Source organism: Tasmannia lanceolata, unplaced genomic scaffold (assembly GCF_043159265.1).
Source record: "Tasmannia lanceolata isolate RefF3 unplaced genomic scaffold, GAP_Taslan_0.1 ptg000044l, whole genome shotgun sequence".
NCBI classification, from domain to species: Eukaryota; Viridiplantae; Streptophyta; class Magnoliopsida; order Canellales; family Winteraceae; genus Tasmannia; species Tasmannia lanceolata.
The window spans coordinates 15482751-15506199 of record NW_027518721.1 but is presented as its reverse complement, the minus strand read 5'-3'; the positions used below and the strand labels follow the sequence as shown (position 1 = coordinate 15506199).

The 23449-nt window shown below is 37.6% G+C and overlaps 1 protein-coding gene across 1 annotated transcript; it reads right to left on the bottom strand.

Moving 5' to 3' along the window:
* Positions 1 to 598: 598 nt before the first annotated feature.
* On the bottom strand, positions 599 to 21569 carry LOC143863971 (AT-hook motif nuclear-localized protein 1-like). The gene is made up of 5 exons (XM_077374782.1): positions 21157 to 21569; positions 19961 to 20028; positions 19625 to 19756; positions 4472 to 4633; positions 599 to 1155 (listed from the first exon to the last, which is right to left on the bottom strand). Exons 1-5 carry the CDS (start codon positions 21446 to 21448, stop codon positions 832 to 834), a joined length of 978 nt encoding a protein of 325 aa, XP_077230897.1. The 5' UTR covers positions 21449 to 21569; the 3' UTR covers positions 599 to 831.
* Positions 21570 to 23449: the final 1880 nt, after the last annotated feature.

Here is a 23449-nt window from a genome sequence, read left to right as displayed (position 1 = left end):
TTCTCAGCCTCTTTTCACACATTTCCTACTCAAGCCTCCCCTTTTTTCTCACCCTCCTCACCCCTTCCCTCTCACCACTTAACAAACTATTATTTTGGGGACAAAAAAATTCATGGTTGCCAAACATGGCCTAAACATATCTTTGAGTCTAACAATCAGTCTTCGACTAGCAATCAATTCTCACAATCCAAAACAAACGGGACTGCTGGGATTTGATAAGGATTTCAATGATTTTCCCAAATGCAATCAAAGAATGTGAAAATGCACACTAAACAAGTGAACAGAAATGAACCAAACTGAACCTGAAATGAAGTTAACTAATGTACCAGGCAACACAGCAATTAACATACGAAACAGCGATCCTAATCACAGCAGTTGTTACACGTATATAAGTGATGGCAAGTTCCAATGCACTTTGCTTTGACACTCTGGATTATGGCAGCAATTTCAAAATATCAAACCCTTTGGAGATCTTAAATAATAGTGTGAAGTCCTCATTTTAAAATCTAGCCAAGATTAAGAACACCCCAAGACAGGAAGGTTATCAAATAATTAGGTTAGATCCTATCAAAAGCTCTGTCACACTCAAAGATTACCATTAAAAGAAAATTTTCTACCAGAATCTTTACTCCCTTAAAAGGTTACAATAACAACGCAACAACAATAGAAATCCAATTGTTACAACAGTCAAGGGTATAAATGCTACAGAAATGATAAAATTACTTAGTTTCCCATTTGAATGTCCTGCCATTCTCTGTATTAAACCTAATGGAAACACAGTTAAGCAATGTTAGGGGCAGCTTTCTGTTTAAAGAAAAGAAAGGTTACCTTTTACTCCCCAGTTAAGCAGATGTTTATATCAGGAGAAGGCTTTTGGTCAGATGTGGACTGTGAACCATGCCAACCACTAGTATGGTAAGAACTGGAATGTGGGTTCTGGCTATTGCTTGGGCTGTTCTCGGCATCTGCATGGCTTTGTCCCGGCAATGTAGACGTCGGGGTCCCACATGTGTCATCATCAGGCATCGCCTGAGAGACAGGTCTAGCGTCTGTCAATACACCTGCAGTTGGAATGGCTGAAAGGATTGAAGATTCATGATTCGATCTCCTTTTATGTTCCTTATGACTGTTCGGCATGAAACTTCCCACAACAACCTGGTAAAATAACCCAAGCCACATTTTTATGCTAAGATAGATATCAGTGTAATGTACATATAGTATTGGTATATGATAATTAGCGTGTGGTTTGTAGCATAGATTGGGAGTAGACTTAGGGTCATCTTAGGTATGATTATCACCCTTGACTTTTATGCATCCTCTCATTGAGGGCGAGTTACTGATTAAATCGCAGTTATTTCTTTCCTCACTGCCATAATCTAGAAAAATAACTGAAAACAACATGAATTGTATGTTAGATCAAATAAGTGCATTGTAGTACCTTTCCAAAAAACAAAATAACAAGTGCATTGTAGTGGCAATGTAGTCTGTTTGGGAGCAGTGTTAGGTTACCCTACATACAACCATCGCCCTTTGATATAACATGCATATGCTGTTTAGGGTCAAGTTCAGATAAATCAACAGCCATTTATCTATATCACATCCTAATAAAATAACCAAAGCCACATGAATCTTGTGTCTAATATGTATGGGTTAGTGGGGTTAATGTAATTAGCGTGTTGTAGTGGGTCATCTGCAAGTAGACTTAAGTCATCTGATCATCCCTTGTATAACATTCTTATCATCACTACAGAGGGTTAGGTATAAGAATTTATCTTTTCTCAGCACAATCATGTAACAAAAGCAAAGCGCATGTGAACTTTATACTAGACATCAATCTAATCCATGTGTTATAGTGGCATTAAAGTAACTGGCGTGTGGTAGTAGGGTAGTTTAGGAGTATACCTAAGTCATCTTATGTACAAATATCATCCCTTCTATAAAAGGCATCACCTAGACACCCAAAAGAGGGGAAAAAATATCCATAACCCACGCGCCCAAGAGAGGACAAAGACATGAATAACCCAATGAGACTCAGTTAATTGATAAATTGTCAGTTTTTTTCTCTCCAACACAACCTGGTAATATAATCATAGCCCACATAATTTTTTGCCAGATCAGTTTAATGTATGTATTGTAATGGTACTACTATATGTTGGGTTAGGGTATTACAGGCTTAAGGAGTTCATACCTATAACCACTATCCCTTGTATAACATGCATTCCTCCGTCGAGGATTAGCCATAAATAGATCGACGGGCATTTCTCATCTCTATCACAAACGAGTATAACTTGGACTTTATGACTAGTATATTGTGGTAGGGTTAGTTTGGAAGTAGGGATGAAACTCGGGTCGATTTTTAAGAATTCCGGTTGAGCTCTTACCATAAAATAAGGTAGGGTTTGGGTTGATTCCAATTCATTTTTTAGCAAAGGCTCAACCCGACCCGTCCCAAGTAGCACCCCGATTTGGAAGTAAATTTAAGACATCTTATGCAAAACACAACAACTATCATGCCTATAATAGACCTTCTTGGTACAATACCATAACTCACAATTGTTCGATAGGGATGCCTATGCCTATTTGATATAGCAAGGGGTCGGGCAAGGGGGCCCTCTAAACCCAAAAGTTTCAGGATACAGGTAACTTTGGATCAATATACAATATGCATCTGCCCAATACATTTAAGGGTGACTGCCATTCAAAAATAAATTATGCTTAAGGGTGCTAAAAAGCTACAGTACAAGCATATGTTTCAACTACTACGGTTATAAAATTTTGTCACTGATTCTCCAATCATTCAAAGTTAAATCTATCCGATTCCAATATCAATGAATAAAAGCAAAAGAGCAACAATAGACTAATCTCATGTGATTTGATTAATGTCACTACAAATAAAATAAAATGAAATGAATCATTCAAAAAAAACATATAAAATAAAATGATTGCATATATTCAGTATTCTTGAAAATTTTCTAAAGGATTCATTAGCCGACCCCAACTAGTTTGGGACAAAGGCTTAGTTGAGTTGAGATTACATATATTCAATATGTAATTTAAATTACATTACCTTATAGTTTTAACTAGAACTTGGGTTCAAGCCACCTCTGATCTATGATTTGTGGACACGGACACAAGTGTCACGTGTTGACACATACACGAACACGGCAAACTTCAAAATTTTAGAAACGGGGACACAGCTAAAATATTAAGTACATATAATCATGATTTGTGGACACGGATTCATTTGCCGAGTTTCGACACGGATACGGAGTATCTGACATCGGAACCCCTAAAAATCTAGAAATACTGTCACACTCATACACATACATACATATTAATACTGACACTCCTAGCAGTACATTTTAAAGTGTCTAAAGGAGTGTCGACAAGGGTGTCGTGTCGGACACGACACGTGTGTCAGCAATAAATCCAAAGTGTCAGCCAAATCATAGCCTCTGATACTTAAATTCTTAAAAAATAAAATATAAAGAAAACAAAAGACAAAAGGATCTCATACACATCTTAAGTGAGATTAGAAAGATTCACTATGGTCCCATGAACCAAACCATATCAAGTCATCAGAAAAGAGGAAAGTAAAATATAGGATACGCATGAAGAGTATCCAAGGTGTATCCCTGATCCTTATCTATGTATCCTTATCCGGTGCTTGGATACCCCAAGCTTGTTAAGGATCCAAATATCAAAGTTAGATGACTTATAGATGTTGATAAATGAGGTTAGTCAATAGTTTGGTTGACAGTTAGCTTTTGCTCTCCCTTGACATCTGAAAGGAGGGTTGTAGGCTGGGTTGCATGGATTCTTTGCCCCCTCTGCCGAATCCGTGTCGACACGTCTTCGCGCCCGAATCGGACTTGGATTTACGTGGGACACACCTGGATTCTTGTCGTAGCCGTGTCCCGCACGAATCCTCTTTTTTCAGGCGAATCCGACACATTGTTGTCTCTTTTAAAATGCGAATCTTATATATTTCCCCTTTAAGTGTGTTTTCTTCTTAACTTTATTTATATGAAAGCACAAGCCATACTCTTTTTATAAAAACCCTAGCGCCTAGACCCCCTTCCTCCTCCTTCTTCGACTCTCTTAATAAAAACTCTAACACCTCAACCCTCCATATTTTTAATTTTAAAATTTTATTTCATGTAGAAATTACCGAATCTGAATCCTACTCTTTGGGGTTTGCCGAATCCGACACTTCGAATCCGTGTCGGATCCCGACACACGAATCCGAATCCATGCAACATAGGTTGTAGGTGAGATGACAGGCATCAATCGGAGAACTGTTTCAACATGGGTGTGAAGATAAAAATGGCTCTAAATTTCAACAAACGACTGAATACCTGACTTTGGAAATCACAATCAACAAGCTCAAATATATGTAACAAATCAGGGGCATCTCACTCAATCAATTCACGTATGCATCTGCTCAATATGTAAAAAATCAAGGTCTTACTTGGATTGGACTAGCAGCCAATAATAAGCCTGCCACTCCACCACCAACCACACGACCATCAGGGCCCGCTAGTGAAACGCTTATTCCACCAGTTCGACTACGTACCCCACCATTATCAGAAAGAGTGAAGGACCCAGATAAAGACAATATCTCAAAGCGGCCCTGCATGAAAATGTGTTAACAGCTCAGGTTTCATAGACAGAATAGTTCATGCAAAGGAAGAAGCAATTCATACAGAAATGGAAAGGGAGAACAGAAAACTAAGAATAATAAAAAAAGGTAAAATTTGAACCCTCGGAGTCCATAATTACACCAGATATAATGATCAAGTAACACTTCCAGGCTATCATTGACCTAAGGTTATCAGTTTTTGCTTTTTACCTTATTATTCATGCTTCGGCATGTCCAGAAAAATTGCAAGAACTACCAGTCCAATATAAAGGAAATGGATTGATTGAACAGTTTTGTCTGGTACATATGTAATGAAGAGGAAATTTAACGGAATAGGAGATTTTTTAAGCGGTTTCGAGATTTCGGCATGAGAACATATTTTCTATTGAAATTTAATAGACTAGCAAAAGAAACAGGATATGAACTGAAATTGAACAAAAGCTAAGATAGAATACAAATGAATATGGAATTACTTCATCTCTGCTAGGAATTTCACTGGTAAAACTGTAGAAGGATGCAAAGAAGAGAATTCTTACAAATTCTAGAAGTCTATCCCTTTCTCCATGAAGTTTCTTCAAGAATCATCACAACTAAAGAATAAGAGCTGGCTGCCCACTTTCCCACCAAAACTTCTCTCAAATTTCCATATCCAAAAAAATTGATCAAATGAAAGGCATTGACCCCTATTTATAGCAGAGGGTTGAGGTTCTATATGGGCCGAAATGATGACAAGTGTTCCTTGATCCTTGTGGTCCCCATGGACACATGGATGCAAAATGTCCACCTAGCTGCTATGTGTCAACAAGTGACTTGTAGGCTGCTGGTCCCCTCCTTAATTCATGGATCAACTTCAAGTGGCAGCCTAAGAGATATCTTTGAGTGGTCCCCTCAAAGAACAGGCATGGTACCTCACCAAGTGGCAAAGGTGTGGTCCCCTCCCATACAACTCACTCTTCACATGCTTTACCCCTTCTATCCCTTCAATTTATAATCTCACCCTCACTACAAATCATCCCTTCATCTCACAATTACTACAAAAATACCCCTAGTTCAATACAAGCACACTACTAACTAATTACCCCTTCAATTTACAATCTCACCCTCACTACAAATCATCCCTTCATCTCACAATTACTACAAAAAAATACCCCTACTCCAATACAAACACACTACTAACTAATTACCCCCCCCCCCCCCCCCGGCGCGCCCCAAAACCAACACACATCCCCCAACACCCAAAAAAAAAAGGGAGCTTGCCCTCAAGCTCATCTTCACTGTGAAGGAGGTGTAGACGCAAGTCAAGGCATGCAGAGATGCCATCCCACGCTATCCAGCCAAAGGAAGAACAATAATTCGGGGATCAAAGATGTAGGTGGACAAGGCAAGGCCATTTAGTCGGGGCCCATCAGACATCATGATGAGAAATTGCCACGTAGGTGCCCACCACCAGCTCAGACTAGATAGCGATGGCTCCCATCTGCCTCTGTTAAAATATGGCATGCTCATCGTCTCTCTATAGAACTCCATGAGACTATGTTCTCAATATTTGTTGCTATCTCCTCAAATGTTGTCTCCTGCTCTATCCAATCAACAAAATCATCCTGCTCATCCTGGATATCCAAGGGTCCCTTTGTATCAATGCTATACCCTTCCTGCTCTGCAAAGGAGATCTCTTATAATTTCTCATCAAGTATCTCCAATAATCTCTCTTTCTATATTCTATAATTTATTTCCCTATTTATTCTCCACTAAGATACGGACCAAGATACTATTTAAATGAACCAAATCAGATTTGGAAACATTCTTGGACATTTTTGCAATTGGGACCCATGCAAAAAGCCCCATCCCATGTTTTGGCCATTTAAATATCTTCCAAATCTACCCCTTAATTATTGGACGAAATTTCATTTTTAAGGGCACTTTGTCTAACAATCTCCAACTTGCCCTCAACATGAAAGTTTTTTTTCTAATAAAGTTAAATTCAAATACTTATTTAGTTCTAATAAGGTTAAATTCAAATACTTATTTAATTATTCTAATTGAATAAATAATTCTCATCCAATGAGAATTAAGGCTCCATCCAAATAATATTCAATTCCCAAAATACCCTTTAGTTAAAAAATAACTAAATTGGTATTCCAAATACGTCCCATAGTGCATATACACTACTAGACCTTTCTCTTTGCATCAAATGCGAGGAAACTAGTTCGCTTGTGTAATCCAATAAATGCGAGACCCGTATCTAATAGATACAAACGGGTCAATCGAGTTGTGAGTGGGATCGTTGCAGGGAGTCAATGGTCGATCCAGCAGAACCCAATGGTGGGCTCCACTATGATATTGCTCCGTAGTCCAAACTACAATCGCATTAGATCAGTGGCCTCCATCGTGACATAATCCTGAAGATAATTGTCAAATCATCTTACCCCTTATCACATCCAATATTTGCAAGTCCTTTCTCCATTCTCCATCTACTGAGTTGGGTCCTACGGGGGATGGACATACTGATATAGATTGTAGGCCAAATAAGTGGCATATTTGCCCATTAGGACTTTCAAGGATTTATTTCTATATTATTTAGTTTCTAGGATTTTTATTTCCATGTCATTAGTTTCTAGGATTTATTTTTATTTTTTTTTGTGGATGGGTTTTGAGGTTTCTGTGTGTTGGTGGGGAGGGGTGTTTACAACTGTTAGAGTGAAATTTATTGAAGATGAGGGTTGTTGGGATGAAGGAGATGGAGAGGAAAAAATATATAAATAAAATAAAATCCTAGAAACTAATAACATGGAAATAAAAATCCTAGAAACTAAATAATATGGAAAGAAATCCGTAAAAGTCCTAATGGGCAATATGCCACTTATTTGGCCTACAATCTGCATCACATACACTATCCCTTGAGCCCACCCTCGATATACCTTTTAGTCAAGCAGCTTAGGCCCACAAATGCATTTGCTAAAACCATTCAAAATACTTTCATAAAATCATTTGATAAGACATTTATCAAATCCACCTGGCCAGGTATTTTATAGGCCTACTGCTCTGACCAAAATTGTTGATGATTGCCTCATGTATATGAGGCGGAGAATTCCTTGTCGGGTATCCCTATTAGTCTCGTAGGTTTGTCCACAATTCCAGTACCACCCTTAAATGATTCCTAGGAGAACCATTGTTAGACAGACCAAGAAAATGGGACGGGCCCACAGATCAATATGATTCTTCATGTCTAAGGACATGTAGAGGGTTCTGTCTGGTAGAACCTTACTTTCTCCTTTCCACAGGCTATTCCATTGAGATCCAGTTCAGAGCGTGATCCCAATTGTCGCTCCCACTCTTTTTGCTTAGGGTTCACTACCCAAGTGACTGAGATAAGTCACCCCACGACAAGTGCATGTTGGCAAGACTGGTGCTGCTTGTGTACAGGAGGAGATGTCCAATCTCCACCCCAACCAGGAACTCTTACGGTTTGTAAAGAACGAGAATTTCATATCTCCCTGCTCCCTAGGATCTGTGAATCCTTGAGCATTGTATTCCCACTTTGCTCCCTAAGGACTAATATTTGTAATATGAAATAAGCACATCTCACATATTAATAAAATAATACCCAAAAAATGTCATGAAATAATACTTTATTAATGAAAAATGCCAAGTATACTGGATTTAGGATAATCTCCCAATGACTTTAAATCCAATCGTACATATATCTAATACCCATTCCCTCAACATGCTTGTCAAACACCATTTGACAAAGGGACTTGGTGAAAGGATCTGCCACATTATCCACTGAAGTTACTTTTGCTATGGCCACATCTCCTCTGTCAATAATCTCCCGTATCACATGATACTTCCGAAATACGTGCTTGGACTTCTGATAAGACCGTGGTTCCTTTGCTTGAGCAATCGCCCCGCTGTTGTCACAGTACAGCGTAACCGGTCTCTCGACAGAGGGTACAACTCCTAGTTCATCTATAAATTTCTGAAGCCATACCGCCTCTTTCGCTGCCTCGCTCGCAGCAATGTATTCTGCTTTAGTTGTGGAATCCGCCGTGGTGTCTTGCTTGTAACTCCTCCATGACACTGCCCCATTAGCTAAAGTAAACACAAATCCTGAAGATTACTTCATGTCATCGACGTCAGACTGAAAGTTCGCATCAGTAAATCCAGAGACAACCAACTCATCAGCTCCATAAACCAAACAATAATGTTTGGTTCTTCTAAGATACTTAAAAATGTGTTTTACTGTCGTTTAATGCTCAGGACCCGGGTCTGACTGATATCTGTTAATCACACTCATAGAGTGACGGATATTTGGCCTAGTACATAACATGGCATACATTAGACTTCCCACCGCCGAAGCATAGGGAATACTGCTCATAGCTTGTATATCCTCAGGTGTCTTGGGAGACATCCTCTTGGATAACCTGATTCCATGCCTGAAAGGGATTAACCTCTTCTTAAAATCAGCCATATTGTATTTAACCTATATTCTATCTATGTGAGTTTCCTATGAAAGCCCAAGCTTCCTATCTTTCGATCCCTAAACAATTTAAGTCTCAAAATATAAGAAGCTTCACCCAAATCCTTCATTACGAACGTGCTGGAAAGCCATATCTTCGTATTGGATAGCATGCCTGCATCATTCCCAATGAGCAAATATCATCCACATACAATACCAAAAATGTCACAGCACTCGCACTCACCTTTTTTGTAAACACAAGCCTCATCGACATCTTGAGAGAAGCCAAACTCTTTGACCGCTTAATCAAAACGAAGATTCCAACTACGAGAAGCCTGCTTCAATCCATAAATGGATCTCTCCAACTTGCACATTTTTCGACCATCTTGTCCGGCAACCTCAAAACCCTCTGGCTGGACCAAATAAATATCTTCATGAATGTTTCCATTCAAGAAGGCAGTTTTGACGTCCATCTGTTATAACTCGTAATCGTAGTGCGCAGAGATGGCTAAAAAATCCTAATGGACTTTAGCATGGCCACTGGTGAGAAGGTTTCCTCATAATCAATACCAACCTTTTGATTATAGCCCTTCGCTACTAGTCGTGCCTTATAGGTCTCATTGGAGAAATCTTATGATTTCTCTTTATTCACGAGGTTGAGGGGCCCGTGAATGAGACGTACAATGGGTGGTACCATCGTAGGCCGAAAACCCAAACCCGATGGACATGTCATGAAATTAACTAGAATAGTTGTTTTGCTTATGAATGCCTCTTATTCCTTTGTATATAGATTCAATGGCTTCCTTCAACCCATTAGCTAAGATCCTTGACGACAACAAATTTAATGGTAATAATTATGTGGATTATAAAAGGAATTTAATTATGATGCTCATAGGCGCAAAAGTTTACTAGGTTCTGACCACAGAAGAACCAGAATTACCTGGTCCCTATCCTCTCAAGCAAAACAGGATAGAAAACAAAAAATGGCTTGAGGATAACGTGATGGCAAAGTGTTACATCCTTGGTTCCATGTCCAATATGTTACAACAACAACATATTAGAATCACCACAGCTGGGGATATAATGCTTAATCTCATGCAAAACGAGCTTCTCAAGGACGACACTGACATTTCTCTTGCTTACAAGAGGCATCAACCTTTGAGATGCCATCATCCCTACAAAGATTGTTCGCTACAATTTTTGTTTTTTGTGAACCCAAGAATGTCAGGTTATTGTGGGATGCAATGTTACCTCGTATGGTCGATGATTTAAGAATAATTCCAGACAATTGTACCAGCATAAAGGCTTCTTATGTATTAAACGAACTAGGTCCCTTCCTCTAGGAATTCCATTCTGTCCATATATTTATTTGATGTCTGGATAGATTTGATATTGTAACTAACTAGTACCCTGAAAAATGAATACATGTAATAGCACGCTGTAAATTAAGCCTTTCATTAGAAGCCACATAATACCCTGAAAATGATAGAGCTGGAAGGCGAGTGTGCGATGAAGTCAACCAAATAGCTCATATCTGTGATCAATGATCTTTGAACGCGCTTAATGATCGTTGATTAATGTAGTGAAAAAAGTCAATACCCATTTATTGCCACCGAAGTTTAATTAATTGAAAAGAACTTTTAATCTAGGGTTAGAAACTTATATTTGATATAAGTTATGTATTTCCTTTCATAAACTTCACTAAAGAATAGTACAAATTCACCAGTATTTCCTTTCATAAACTTCACTAGAGAATAGTACAAATTCACCACTAAATTGTAAATTGTCTAAACTTTGATAACATCTTTGTTTTATTGTTCTCTCAATCTATCTAACGACCACAAATTGGAGGTAAAAATTATCAAATGTTGATGAATTTTACTGAATTTGCCATCAGTAACAAAGCCTGGATGGTCCATCAATAACAAAGACTAATCTATAAATGGTTTGGGTTCTTAAACATACGCCTTCCTACTGAGACTCGCAGTCTATACTTTTTCCTTAGACAATTCTTCAGAAAAAATATTTAAATAAAAATTGAATTACAGACTATTTAAATAATGACATTAGTGTCACCCACATTGCAGTTTCAATGGCGCGTATTAAGACAGCTAGGAAAACTTGTACAGGAAGTGCAAGAATGATTGTTGTGCAATTTAGAGCGTGGTTGTCAGCACAAGCAGATGACCAAGGCGTACATTTATACTCTGGCTAACAGTAAAGGAAGACGCACGGCCCGCTCCTCATTCAGAAGATGAGGTAGAAGAAGAGGAGCCAGAGGAGGTGGAAGAAGAGAAACCAATGGAGGTGAAAGAGGAGGAATCAGAGGAGGTGGAAGAGGAGGAGCCAGAGGAGGTGGAAAAAGAGGAATCGATCCCTCCTCGCTCAGAATACGAGGGAGAGGTAGTAAGTGGGCTCAAAAATGTCACCTTAGAGGATGAGAACTTAGACGATGTAAAAGAAGAACAAACCCCTCATTCAAAAGATGAGGTGACAAGTGCATTGAGGCCTCGAACAGGCCTAAGCTTGGTTCCAGGCGAGGTTGTGGAAGACAACTTCGATATTGTAGAGGCTGAATAGATGTTCCATAATCCAAGTTCGATATAGTGAAGATGAAAAGACGAATAGATGTTTTGTGCTGCAGCATTTTTGTACACCATTGTACTATATTTGTTATTCGGGTTTTTATGTATGGGACTTAGATTAATTAATTAATGAAAATACACTTAGAGTTTTTTTGTTTAGACGTAGTATTATTCTATAATGGCTTTAAGAACAACATGATATTACTTATACGAATCAAATTCTACAATTCGTTTATTTCTGCTCCGAATGATGGTAGTGTTTTTTTTTTATCTGTTGATGCTCTATTTATTTAGCAGTTACTTTCTTCATTCGATGAAGATTCAGCTAATCAATGAAAGTCCCAACACAGTAGAGTCTGTTCATATTGAAAATGAGATATTAATAGATACAGACACAATTTCGAAGACTGTCACTGTAGTAGAGGTTGTTCAAAAACAAAGGGTGATATCAGTAGATACAGATGTAATCTTTGAGATTTTAACATGGATTCTGTTAGATTCACTTTGGCGGTGTAAATGGGTTTGTAAGGAATGGCTGTTATTGACATATAACTCTAATTTCATCCACCAACATTGCTTGAAGACTAAGACCATATATGGTTATTTTCATTCAAGAGTAGATGTAAGATTACTTATATCTCAATTGATCATCCATTGGTAATTCTTAAGCCGTCCTAAGTTACTTACCAGAAGAAGTAATGATCAAAGCTTCTTCTTCTCGTTGATTATTATGATGTGTCAATCAGTACAGTCGAGAGCGGCACTACTATGTTTGTAAACCTACAACTGAAGAATGGGCAAAAAATTCCAAATCCGAAGACAGGGTATTTTACTGAAAAAATTGCCGTAGTTGTTCTATCTTCCAATCCTTTACACTACAAGATAGTTAGGTTATCAAGGCCAACAAGAATGATGAATAATTGTTTGTATTGTGAATTATTTAATTCATTGGATTCTCAAATGCAAATACCATATGAAAACTATTTGATTGTATTTGTTTTACTTGGAGTCAAATGTAAACTCATTGAATTTATAAACACTGTAAACTATTCCATGCCCACCCTCCCTAAGGACATTCTCCTTCGAGAAACGATTAGTCACGAACTCAGATCCCTCAAAGTAAACTAGTGACCCCATCCAAGATGTGAGAATTCAGGCAAACCAATCAAAGGTGACTAATACAAGTCCATCTGAAGAATATGGCTTCCAAATGTTCATGGTACCCGAGCTTCCTTCTTCCCCGAATGTAGTCCAAACCCTATTAGAATACAAAGAGTCCATTTCAGATTTCATAGCGTCCATCTATTTTCCTGCGTCGATGTCTAACATCGTATCTTTGTAGTTAATGGGACCGGTCTCATTTTTATCTGAAACCGAATTATATGCTTCACCCAAATAGAGAAATCTATCGGATAGTCTAATCTCCCTAGTGCTACGCCTAAGTGCAGGATTAGGTATAGTGGGTTCTTGCTCAATATCCTCAGATCTCTCTACTGGACTCTCGAGTTGCTCATCTAAGGCAATCTTATCCTTTTTGCTAGCATTTTGGATGAACTCTTCTTCCAAGAATGTGGCATTCCTTCTTACAAAACAATTTTGCTCGCCAAGGTTATAAAACCAATAACCCTTGGTTTCCTTAAGATATCCAATAAAGAGAAACCTTTCGGTTTGTGTCTCTAACTTGTCAGCACCTATCTTTTTAACATGGGCAGAACAACCCCATATTCTTATGTGATTCAATGAGGGTCTCCTACTCGTCCATATCTCATACGGAGTCTTTGGTATTGATTTAGTTGGGACTCGATTAAAGATGTAAAGCGTTGTTTCTACAGCGAACCCCCAAAGAAATAGTGGTGCATCTGCAAAGCTCATCATTGATCGAACCATGTCCAACAGAGTTCGATTCCTCCTCTCTGACACACCGTTCAACTCTGGTGTTGCAGGAAGAGTCAATTGAGGTATTATTCCATTTTCTTTTAAGTAGTCTTTAAACTCATCCGAGAGGTACTCTCCTCCCCTATCAAAGCGAAGAGTCTTGTTTTCTTATTGAACTGGTTTTCTACTTCATTCTTGAACTCCTTAAACTTTTCAAGAGTCTCAGACTTACGTCACATTAGGTACAGATATTCGTACCTTGAATGGTCATCCGTGAAAGTCACAAAGTAGACAAACCCTCCTCTCGTTGGATGAGAAAGAGGTCCCCAAACATCCGTATGTATCAATTCCAACACACTTTCGGTTCTTCTACTCTTGCCCTTAAAGGGAATTTTGGTCATTTTACCCTGTAAACATGATTCACAAGTTGGAAAGAGTTTCACTTGAATAGAATCCAATGGACTATCTTTGACCAATCTTGTAATCCGCTTCAGGCTAATATGACCTAATCGAATATGTCAAAGGTACATTGGAATCATTGTGTCCCTTTCCCTTTTGAGGTTTGGAACACTATCATTTTGAACATTCTCAATATTGTTTACATACTCCAAGGCGTTTATCAAGTATAATCCATTGACCATAGCACTTTCCACAATTTGAGAATTCATTCTTTTGATCGAAACTGAACTTTTATTAAAACTAATATCATATCCATTCACCATAGCACCTTCCACAATATGGAAGATAGAACAGCTATGGCAATTTTTTCAATAAAATACCTTGTCTTCGGATTTTGAATATTTGTCCATTCTTCAATTGTAGATTTACAAACATAATAGCGCCGCTCTCGACTGTACTGATTGACACAGCATAATAATCCATGACAAGAAGAAGCTTTCATCATTACTTCTTCTGGTAAGAAATTGAGGAAAGGCTTAGGAATTACCAATGGATGATCAATTGAGATATAGGTAATCTTACATCTACTCTTAATTATCTCTTAAATGAAAAACCATATAAGGTCTTAGTCTTCAAGCAATGTTGGAGGATGAAATTAGAGTTATATGTCAATAACAGGCATTCCTTACAAACCCATCTACACCGCCAAAGTGAATCTAACAAAACTCATGTTAAAATCTCAAAGATTACATATGTATCTACTGATATTGCCCTTGAGTTTTTAACAACCTCTTGCATTGGCAGTCTTTGAAATTGTTTTTGTATCTACTAATATCTCATTTTCAATATGAACAGAGTCTATTGTGCTGGGACTTTCATTAATAAGTTGAATCTTCATCATATGAAGAAAGTAATTGCTAAATAAATAAGAGCACCAGTAGATAAAAATTAAAAAAACACTACCATCAATGAGAGCAGAAACGAACGAATTGCAAAATATTGATTCTATATATAGTATAAGTAATAGTATTTTGTTCTTAAAGCCATTAAGGAATAATACTTTGTCTAAACAAAAAAACTCAAAGCGTATTTTTATTCATTAATTAATCTAAACCCCATACACCAAAACCCAAATAACAAATATACAACAAAGGTGCACAAAAATGCTAGACCACAAAACATCTATTCGTCTTTTTGTCTTCACCATATCGAACTTGGATTATGGAACGTCTATTTAGCCTCTACAACATCAAAGTTGTCATCCACAACCTCGCCTGGAACAAACCTTAGGCCTCTTTGAAACCTCAGTGCACTTGTCACCTCATCTTCTGAATGAGGGGTTTGTTCTTCTTTTACATCTAAGTTCTCATCCTCTAAGGTGACATTGTCGAGCCCACTTACTACCTCTCCCTCGTATTCTGAGCGAGGAGGGATCGGTTTCTCTTCTTCCACCTCCATTAGTTCTTCTTCCACCTCCTCTAGCTCCTCTGGCTCCTCTTCTTCCACCTCCTCTGGCTCCTCCCCTTCCACCTCATCTAGCTCCTCCTCTTCCACTTCCTCTAGCTCTTCTTCTTCCACCTCCTATGGCTCCTCTTCTTCTACCACCTCTTCTGAATGAGGAGAGGGATGTGCGTCTTCCCCTACTGTATAGCCAAAGTATAAATGTATGCCTTGGTCATATGCTTGTACTGACAACCACACTTTAAATTGCACAGCAATCATTCTAGCACTTCCTGTAAAAGTTTCCCTAGCCGTCTTCTTAATACGCGTCATTGAAATTGCAATGTGAGTGACACTGATGTCATTATTTAAATAGTCTGTAATTCAGTTTTTATTTAAACATTATTTCTAAACCATTGTCTAAGAAAAAAGTATAGACTACGAATCTCAGTAGGAAAGCGTATGTTTAAAAACCCAAACCATTTATAGATTAGTCTTTGTTATGGATGGACCATGCAGGCTTTGTTACTTATGGCACATTCAGTAAAATTCATCAATATTTGATAATTCTTACCTCCAATTTGTGGTCGTTAAATAGATTGAGAGAAGAATAAAACAAATATGCTATTAAAATTTAGACAGTTTACGATTTAGTGGTGAAATTGTACTATTCTCTAATGAAGTTTATGAAAGGAAATACATAACTTATGTAAAATATAAGTTTCTAACCCTAGATCAAAAGTTCTTTTTAATTAATTAAACAACTTAGGTGGCAATAAATCGGTATTGAAACAAAGATGCTATCAAAGTTTAGACAGTTTACGATTTAGTGGCAAAATTGTACTATTCTCTAGTGAAGTTTATGAAAGGAAATACATAACTTATGTAAAATATAAATTTCTAACCCTAGATCAAAAGTTATTTTTAATTAATTAAACAACTTAGGTGGCAATAAATGGGTATTAACTTTTTTCACCACATTAATCAATGATCATTAAGCGTGTTCAAAGATCATAGATCACAGATAGGAGCTATTTGGTTGACTTCATCACACGCTCGCCTTCCAGCTCTATCATTTTTCAGGGCATTATGTGGCTTCTAATGAAAGGCATAATTTACAATGTGCTATTACATGTCCTCATTTTTCAGGGTATTAGTTAGTTACAATGTCATATCTATCCATACATCAAATAAATATATGGACAAAATGGAATTCTTAGAGGATGGGATCTAGTTCATTTAATACATAAGAAGCCTTTATGCTGGGGTACAATTGTCTGGAATGATTCTCAAATCTTCGGCCATATGAGGTAACATCGCATCCCACAATAATCTAACAATGTTTGGTTCACAAAAAACCAAAATTGTAGCGAACAATCTTCGTAGGGATGATGGCATCGCAAAGATTGATACCTCTGCAAGAGAAAATGTCAGTGTGGCCCTCGAGAAGCCCGTTTTCTGTGATACGGGAGATTATTGACAAAAGAGATGTCGCCATAGCAAAAGTAGCTTCAGTAGATAGTATGGCAGATCCTTTCATCAAGTCCATTAGTCAAAAGGTGTTTGACAAGCATTTTGAGCGAATGGGTCTTAGATATATGCACGATTGGATTTAAAGTCATTGAGAGATTATCGTAAATCTAGTGTACTTGGCATTTTTCATTAATAAAGTATTATTTTATCACATTTTGGGTATTATTTTGTTAATATGTGAGATGTGCTTATTTTATATTACACAAATTACTCTTTGGGGAGCAAAGCAGGAATACAATACTCAAGGATTCACAGATCTTAGGGAGCAGGGAGATATGAAATTCTGTTTGTTTGGAAACCTTAAAAGTTCCTGGTTGGGGTGGAGATTGGACATCTCCTCTTGTACACAACCAGCACCAGTCTTGCCAACATACACGTGTCGTGGGGTGACTTATCTAAGTCACTTGGGTAGTGGACCCTAAGAAAGAAGAGTGGGAGCGACGATTGGGATCGCGCTCTGAACTGGATCTCAATGGAAGAGCCTGTGGAAAGGAGAAAGAAATGTTGTTCTACCAGACAAGACGCTTTACATGTCCTTAGACCTGAGGGATCATATTGACATGTGGGCCCATCCTGTTTTATTGGTCTATCTAACAATGGTTCTCTTACGAATCATTTAAGGGTGGTACTGGAATCGTGGATAAACCTACGAGACTAATAGCGATACCAGACAAGGAATTCTTTGCCTCATATACATGAGGCAATCATCTACAGTTTTGGTCAGAGCAGTAGGCCTATAAAATACATGGCCAGGTGGATTTGATAAATATTATATCAAATGATTTTACGAAAATATTTTGAATGGTTTTAGCAAATGCATTTGCGGGCCTAAGCTGCTTGACTGAAAGGTATACAGAGTGTGTGCCCAAGGGGTAGTGTATGTCCAACCCCTGTAGGACCCAACTCAGTAGATGAAGAACAGAGAAAAGACTTGCACATATTGGATGTGATTAGGGGTAAGATGATTTAATATCTTCAGGCTTATGTCTCGATGGAGGCCACTGACTCAATGCGATTGTGGTTCTCAAACTACGGAGCAAGATCGCAGTGGGGCCCAACATTGGGCTCTGCAAGATCGACCGTTGGATCCCTGCAATGATCCCACTCACAACTCAAATGACCATTCGTATCTATTAGATATGTCCCGCATTTATAAGATTACACACACGAACTTGTCTCGTTGCATTTGATGTAAAAGGAACAGAAATCATAGTATATGTACACTATGGGATATATTGGGAATACCAAATTGGATAAGAGTTAACCAAAAAGGTACTAAAGGTACTACATAATGTCTAGATGGAGCTTTATTCTCATTGGACGGGAATCATTTATTTAATTAGAAGAATTAAATAATTATTTGAATTTAACCCTATTGGACAAAATTTTCATGTTGAGGGCAAGTGGGAGATTGTTAAACTAGGTGCCCCTAAAAATGGAATTTCATCCAATAATTAAGGGGTAGATTTGGAAGATATTTAAATGGCCACAACATGGGGCATTTTTGCATGAGTCCCACTTGCAAAAACGTCCAAGAAAGTTTTTTTTTTTTTTTAAATGGTAACGTCCAAGAAAGTTTCCAAATCTGTTTTGGTTAAATAGTATCTTGGTCAATATCTTAGTAGAGAGTAAATAGGGAAACAAATTATAGAATAAAGAAAGAGAGATTAGTGGCGATACTTGAGAAGAAATTATAGGAGATCAATTAGCAAAGAAAAGTAACACACGTTTTCTTTTTTGCATGGAACACGCCCATATTGGGAAGCCAAAACGTCCAACAATTTTGCGTGGTTTATTATATACTTGCTTTCTATTTTTTACAAAAGTAAAAAGACTAGTCTTCCTTTTTTTAAGGGATTGTGGGAGATATTTTTGGACTTTTCTTAAAGATGGAAACGTCACATTATATATGTGAAATATGGGACGTTTGTGGCTGAAGGAACAAAAGAAAAAACACCCACGATGACCGGAGCAGTTTTAAAACAATGGTTTCATTTGATGAATGTTAAGTAAAGGTCGAAGGGTTAGGATCATCCTAGCTTTGAATATGATTTTTGGAGCACAGCCTTTTTAAGTTGGAACCTATTACGGTCCTAAGTGGCGGCCTGCCTAGGTATGGGACTAGGTGGGACCCAGCGGGACTAGGTGGGACCCAGCCTAGTATGAGATAGGTTTAAAGGGCCTAACCTAACGTGTTCCATCAGCTCTGGGCTTTTGGCATATGGGTTAGGTACCTAACATTTGGTATCAATGCAGCCGCCACGTCACATGTTCGTGTCACGGAAGGGCGACCTATAAGAGGGGACTACTTGGAAATTAAGGGCTCCCAAGCCAGAGTAAAAGCCTTCGAAGTGAAGTTCTCAAAGAGTGGACCGCCACAGAAGAGACGACATGTGACCTGTGTAAAGGGCTACCAGGAAAAAAGGCCAGAGTAAAAGCCGTCATAGAGTGGGCCGTCGATGACGGCAGGTGCACAAGTGTGATGGAATGTTATGGTCCTAAGAGAGCGTGTGTGTGCGCGAGCGCGCACCGCGAGCATCTCCAAAATTCATCATTCTAAGCTCTGCATATATGAAGATAAAAGGTATAAAGGAAACAGAAACAGAAAACTTTGTGCATACATGTCATTCAAAGAAATAAGCTTGTAAACAATCTCATTAGAATTCAATGACAACAATAGGTTCCATTCCATACCTCATATGTTAGAGTACCGCCAGAAGAACCGGGCTGGCGTAAAGTAACATTAGAAATAGCTCCATTGGCAGAGAGGATGCAAATAGAACGAGGACCTTTCTGAGAGAACGAAAGTATCCGTGTAGCAACATCCTGCGAGCAACAAAAGAAATATGGCAAATGCCATCCATATCAAACCACTATTCATACCAATCCTACAAATAGTTATAGAACAAGCAACCAGTAAAGAATGACCAACATCAATACAAGATGAACAGAAAGTAGATAAACTTCGTATTTGCCTACCAAAAAAAAAAATGAAAAAACAAACTTCCACATGGATTTCCAATTTCTTACCTCCCCTGCTGCTATTGTCACAACATGTGGCGTGAAATTCCCCCCTGCTGAGTTTGCAACCCACTCACCTTCACAGACCAGAAATCTAGATGTGAGTTAAAAAGTATTTCAAGAAAAAAAAACACCACCTCAATCTAATCCTACTGCACTCTCTACTCAAATGAAGCATATGCTCACTCTCAGGACGACGAAGGGCCAAGATCTCCCCGATCAAATCCATGCACAAGCACATTCATTCACCAAAAAATTCTTTTCCAACACAAGCCAACAAGTAAGGCTATGTTTGGAAACCATGATTTTTTTTTTCATGATAAATTTAGTTTCTCAAATGGTGGGGAGAGGGCTAGGACTGGTGAGAGAAGTTTGTGAGGGCACAAATGATTAGAGAGTGAGAAGTGGCTAAAAACAAGGAAAAAATCAATCATATTCTGAGTGGAGTTTTTTGTTTCCTTGTTTTTCAGGCTTTTCTCATCCTCTACTCTTTGGTGTCCTCTCAAATCTCTCCTCCCACCCACCCTACCCCTTTCTCACCACTAGAGAAACTAAATTTATCATGGAAAAAAAAAATCACAGTTGCCAAACATGGCCTAAGTTCACCAAATCACCCCTGTTTTCCCCTATTCCTACTCTAATGAAACGTAAATAAAACAAATAAAGACCAAACTCCACAACAATCTAGATTCCTTTAAGGCCTGTTCGGATTGCAGAAATTTTTTGTAATAGTTTCGAAAAGAAAATATTTCTAAAATTTCCAACCTTTTTACACATGAAAAATATAACTTAAACAAATCCCATTCAATTTTTACTTAGAGGAGAGAACTTCAATCTAAGATAATTATCCATCTACATCAACCATAATCATATTATTTCCCTCTAAATCATGGGAAGGAAAAAAAATTCCCAAAAAAAAAAAAAAAATCTTGCAATCAATACAGAGCCAAAAACCCCACTCTAATAAGTACTCAAATTCCCTTTCGCTTCCTAACTCATATTATGGTAAGGATACAGTAGAGTTGGACAAAACATGGTGTTTTCTCAAACTAAAATCCTACTACATAACCTACAATCACTTCAACCATCAAACAAAAGAAATCAAAACCCATATCAATCATCCAATCCAAAAGAAAAAAAAAAAAAGAGGAGACATAAATAAGACCATTTTCTTTATTTTCTTAAGATTAATCTTTGGAACTGACCTAGCGCGGCAAGGAGTTGCCTCTTGCCGGATCCCGGCGGCCGCCCTCTACCCCGCTTAGGAGAAAATTCCATCGGAGACGAATAAAATGGCGGCGAAAGCGCCAATGTCATCCCCCCATCTGGACTATATTTCCTTGGCCTTCCTCTCTTCTTCTTCTCAAAATCTCCCCCTAAACTTCTCTCCATACTCATACTTATTGCCATGTTTGGATGTCCCCCTCCGGTCGCCGGAGATGAAGATTCCGGCACACTCGCCGGAGATGCTGAAACTAGACTCTCTCTCACCTCCATGCATAGAAAAAGTTGAAGAATAAACTGGCAAAAAAATAACAAAGGCGACTCTTTTTTTTACTTTGAAATCAGAGGTTTTTTTTTTTTTTTTTTTGGTAGGAATGGCGGGAGAGGTTTTTGTAAGAAATTTTGCTTTTTCTTAACGTTGAGTTTGTCATTAGAGAATTACGAGGCGACTGTTTGATGTGTAATGACAAAATTAACCCTTTGAATCTATAAAACTACCGAGATTGCTTTTTATGGCAAAATATTCAGTGCCATAATTAATACTTCAATAGGATATATATGCTTTAATTTGTTTCTTGTTTTTTCATTTTGAGAAATTATATTTCACAACAATGATTTGCTATAATGGAATTAAATAAATGAGATAAAATTCTAATTAGTGCGATTGATGGAATTACATAAGTAGATATGGTTTTATTAGTGAACAAAATTTAAGGCTCTATTCACTCGTCTTCTCGAGAAAGGAAAGGAGAAGAGAGTAAGCTAAATTTTCTCGTGATTGGACATTTTTCGCCGTTCACTTGTTTTCTCAAGAAAGCGGATTTACACATGTGGAAATTCTAAATAATTACGTTGAAAACCAACTTTCTTGCGCTTTCCCTCTAAATTTTCTCACCAAAAAGATGAGAAAATCATTTTCCCGAGAAAACCACTTTGCCTGCATACTTTCTTTTCCTTTCTTTCCAGTTTTCCACTTCAGATTCTTTTCCTTTCTTTTCTTCTCCTGCAGCTAGAAAACAAGTAAACGGAGCCTTATAGAAGTAAAAAATTTGAAATTATGATACAAATTAGGGGTAAAATCACAACTGATAAATAGACGTGAATCTCAGCATTATTTTCTTGTTGAGGAATATTGACTTGTGTCAAAAAGATTAGTGCAAATATTAGGATACGCTTCAAAAAAAATGGCTAAGAAGGTGTTACTAACAAGACACATTTTAGTAAAGAAAAAGGATAATGATATTTTCACCTCTTCCTTACCATTTTCACCCATTTTTGTTTATCTTTTCCTAAAAATGAGGTGAAAATTCAACAATTTTTCGAAAATAAAAAATAACAATGGGTGGAAATGTTGCGGAAGGGAGATAGAATATCATTTCCGAAAGAAAAATGAAAAAAATAAACATGTACATCAAGCCAATTTTTGATACATTAGTTTAGAAAAGAAAATGAAGGATACATACTAACAAAAACAATCTAGTGAAAAAGAAAACCACATAAATCAAGTGTGACATCACCATTTATTTTTATTTTTTTCATGATAAATCAGTTTCTATAAGTGCCAAGAGAGGGGTAATGCAGGTGTGAGAAGGAGAAACTTGAGAGGGCACCAATGAATGAAGGGTATATATATGTTAAAAAAATCTGGTTGTGTATGTGATTAATTGAGTGTCTATCTCAATATGTTTGTAACAAATATCTAAGTTTTCCAAACATGGAAAAGTAATAACATTAATTGGTCCAGTGCTTTTTTTCAAATTATGCTTTCTAGAAAACCTACCAAAATTTCTACATTTACTAATGAATGACCACTCCCATGAACTTCACACTGTAAGATATTTTTAGGGAAATGTTATCAGTATTTTGATGAGGGCACTTCTCACTTTATTAGAAGTACGGTATGGGCCACACCATATGATGATCCAAACCGTCCATTAGATTGCCCACAGCCTAAATAGGTTGGGTCCCAAAAATCATTTCTAAAGGTTCATCCTAACACTCAGATCTGAATGTTAGAAGGTTGATCATAACCCTCTATAGATCAGAGGGTTAGGATCAACCTATGGAAATAATTTTAGGTGCACAACCTATTTAGGCTGTGGCCCATCTAATGGACGGTTTGGATCATCCTATGGTACGGACCATACCATTCTTTTAATAGAGTGAGGAGTGCCCTCATCAAAATACACTAGTGCTGATAACATTTCCCTATTTTTATGGCAAAGAAAATAACAAAAATCAAAGGAAATTTTAATTTTATTACAATTAACTTTC

What these genes read in the sequence shown, in the direction of transcription:
- LOC143863971 (XM_077374782.1), bottom strand. Translation starts at nt 21,448, where the DNA reads ATGGAGGTGAGAGAGAGTCTAGTTTCAGCATCTCCGGCGAGTGTGCCG. An exon ending in TGACAATAGCAGCAGGGGAG is followed by an intron (nt 19,757 to 19,960) that starts GTAAGAAATTGG and finishes TGTTGCTCGCAG; the next exon opens with GATGTTGCTACACGGATACT. An exon ending in GCGGTACTCTAACATATGAG is followed by an intron (nt 4,634 to 19,624) that starts GTATGGAATGGA and finishes ATTTTCATGCAG; the next exon opens with GGCCGCTTTGAGATATTGTC.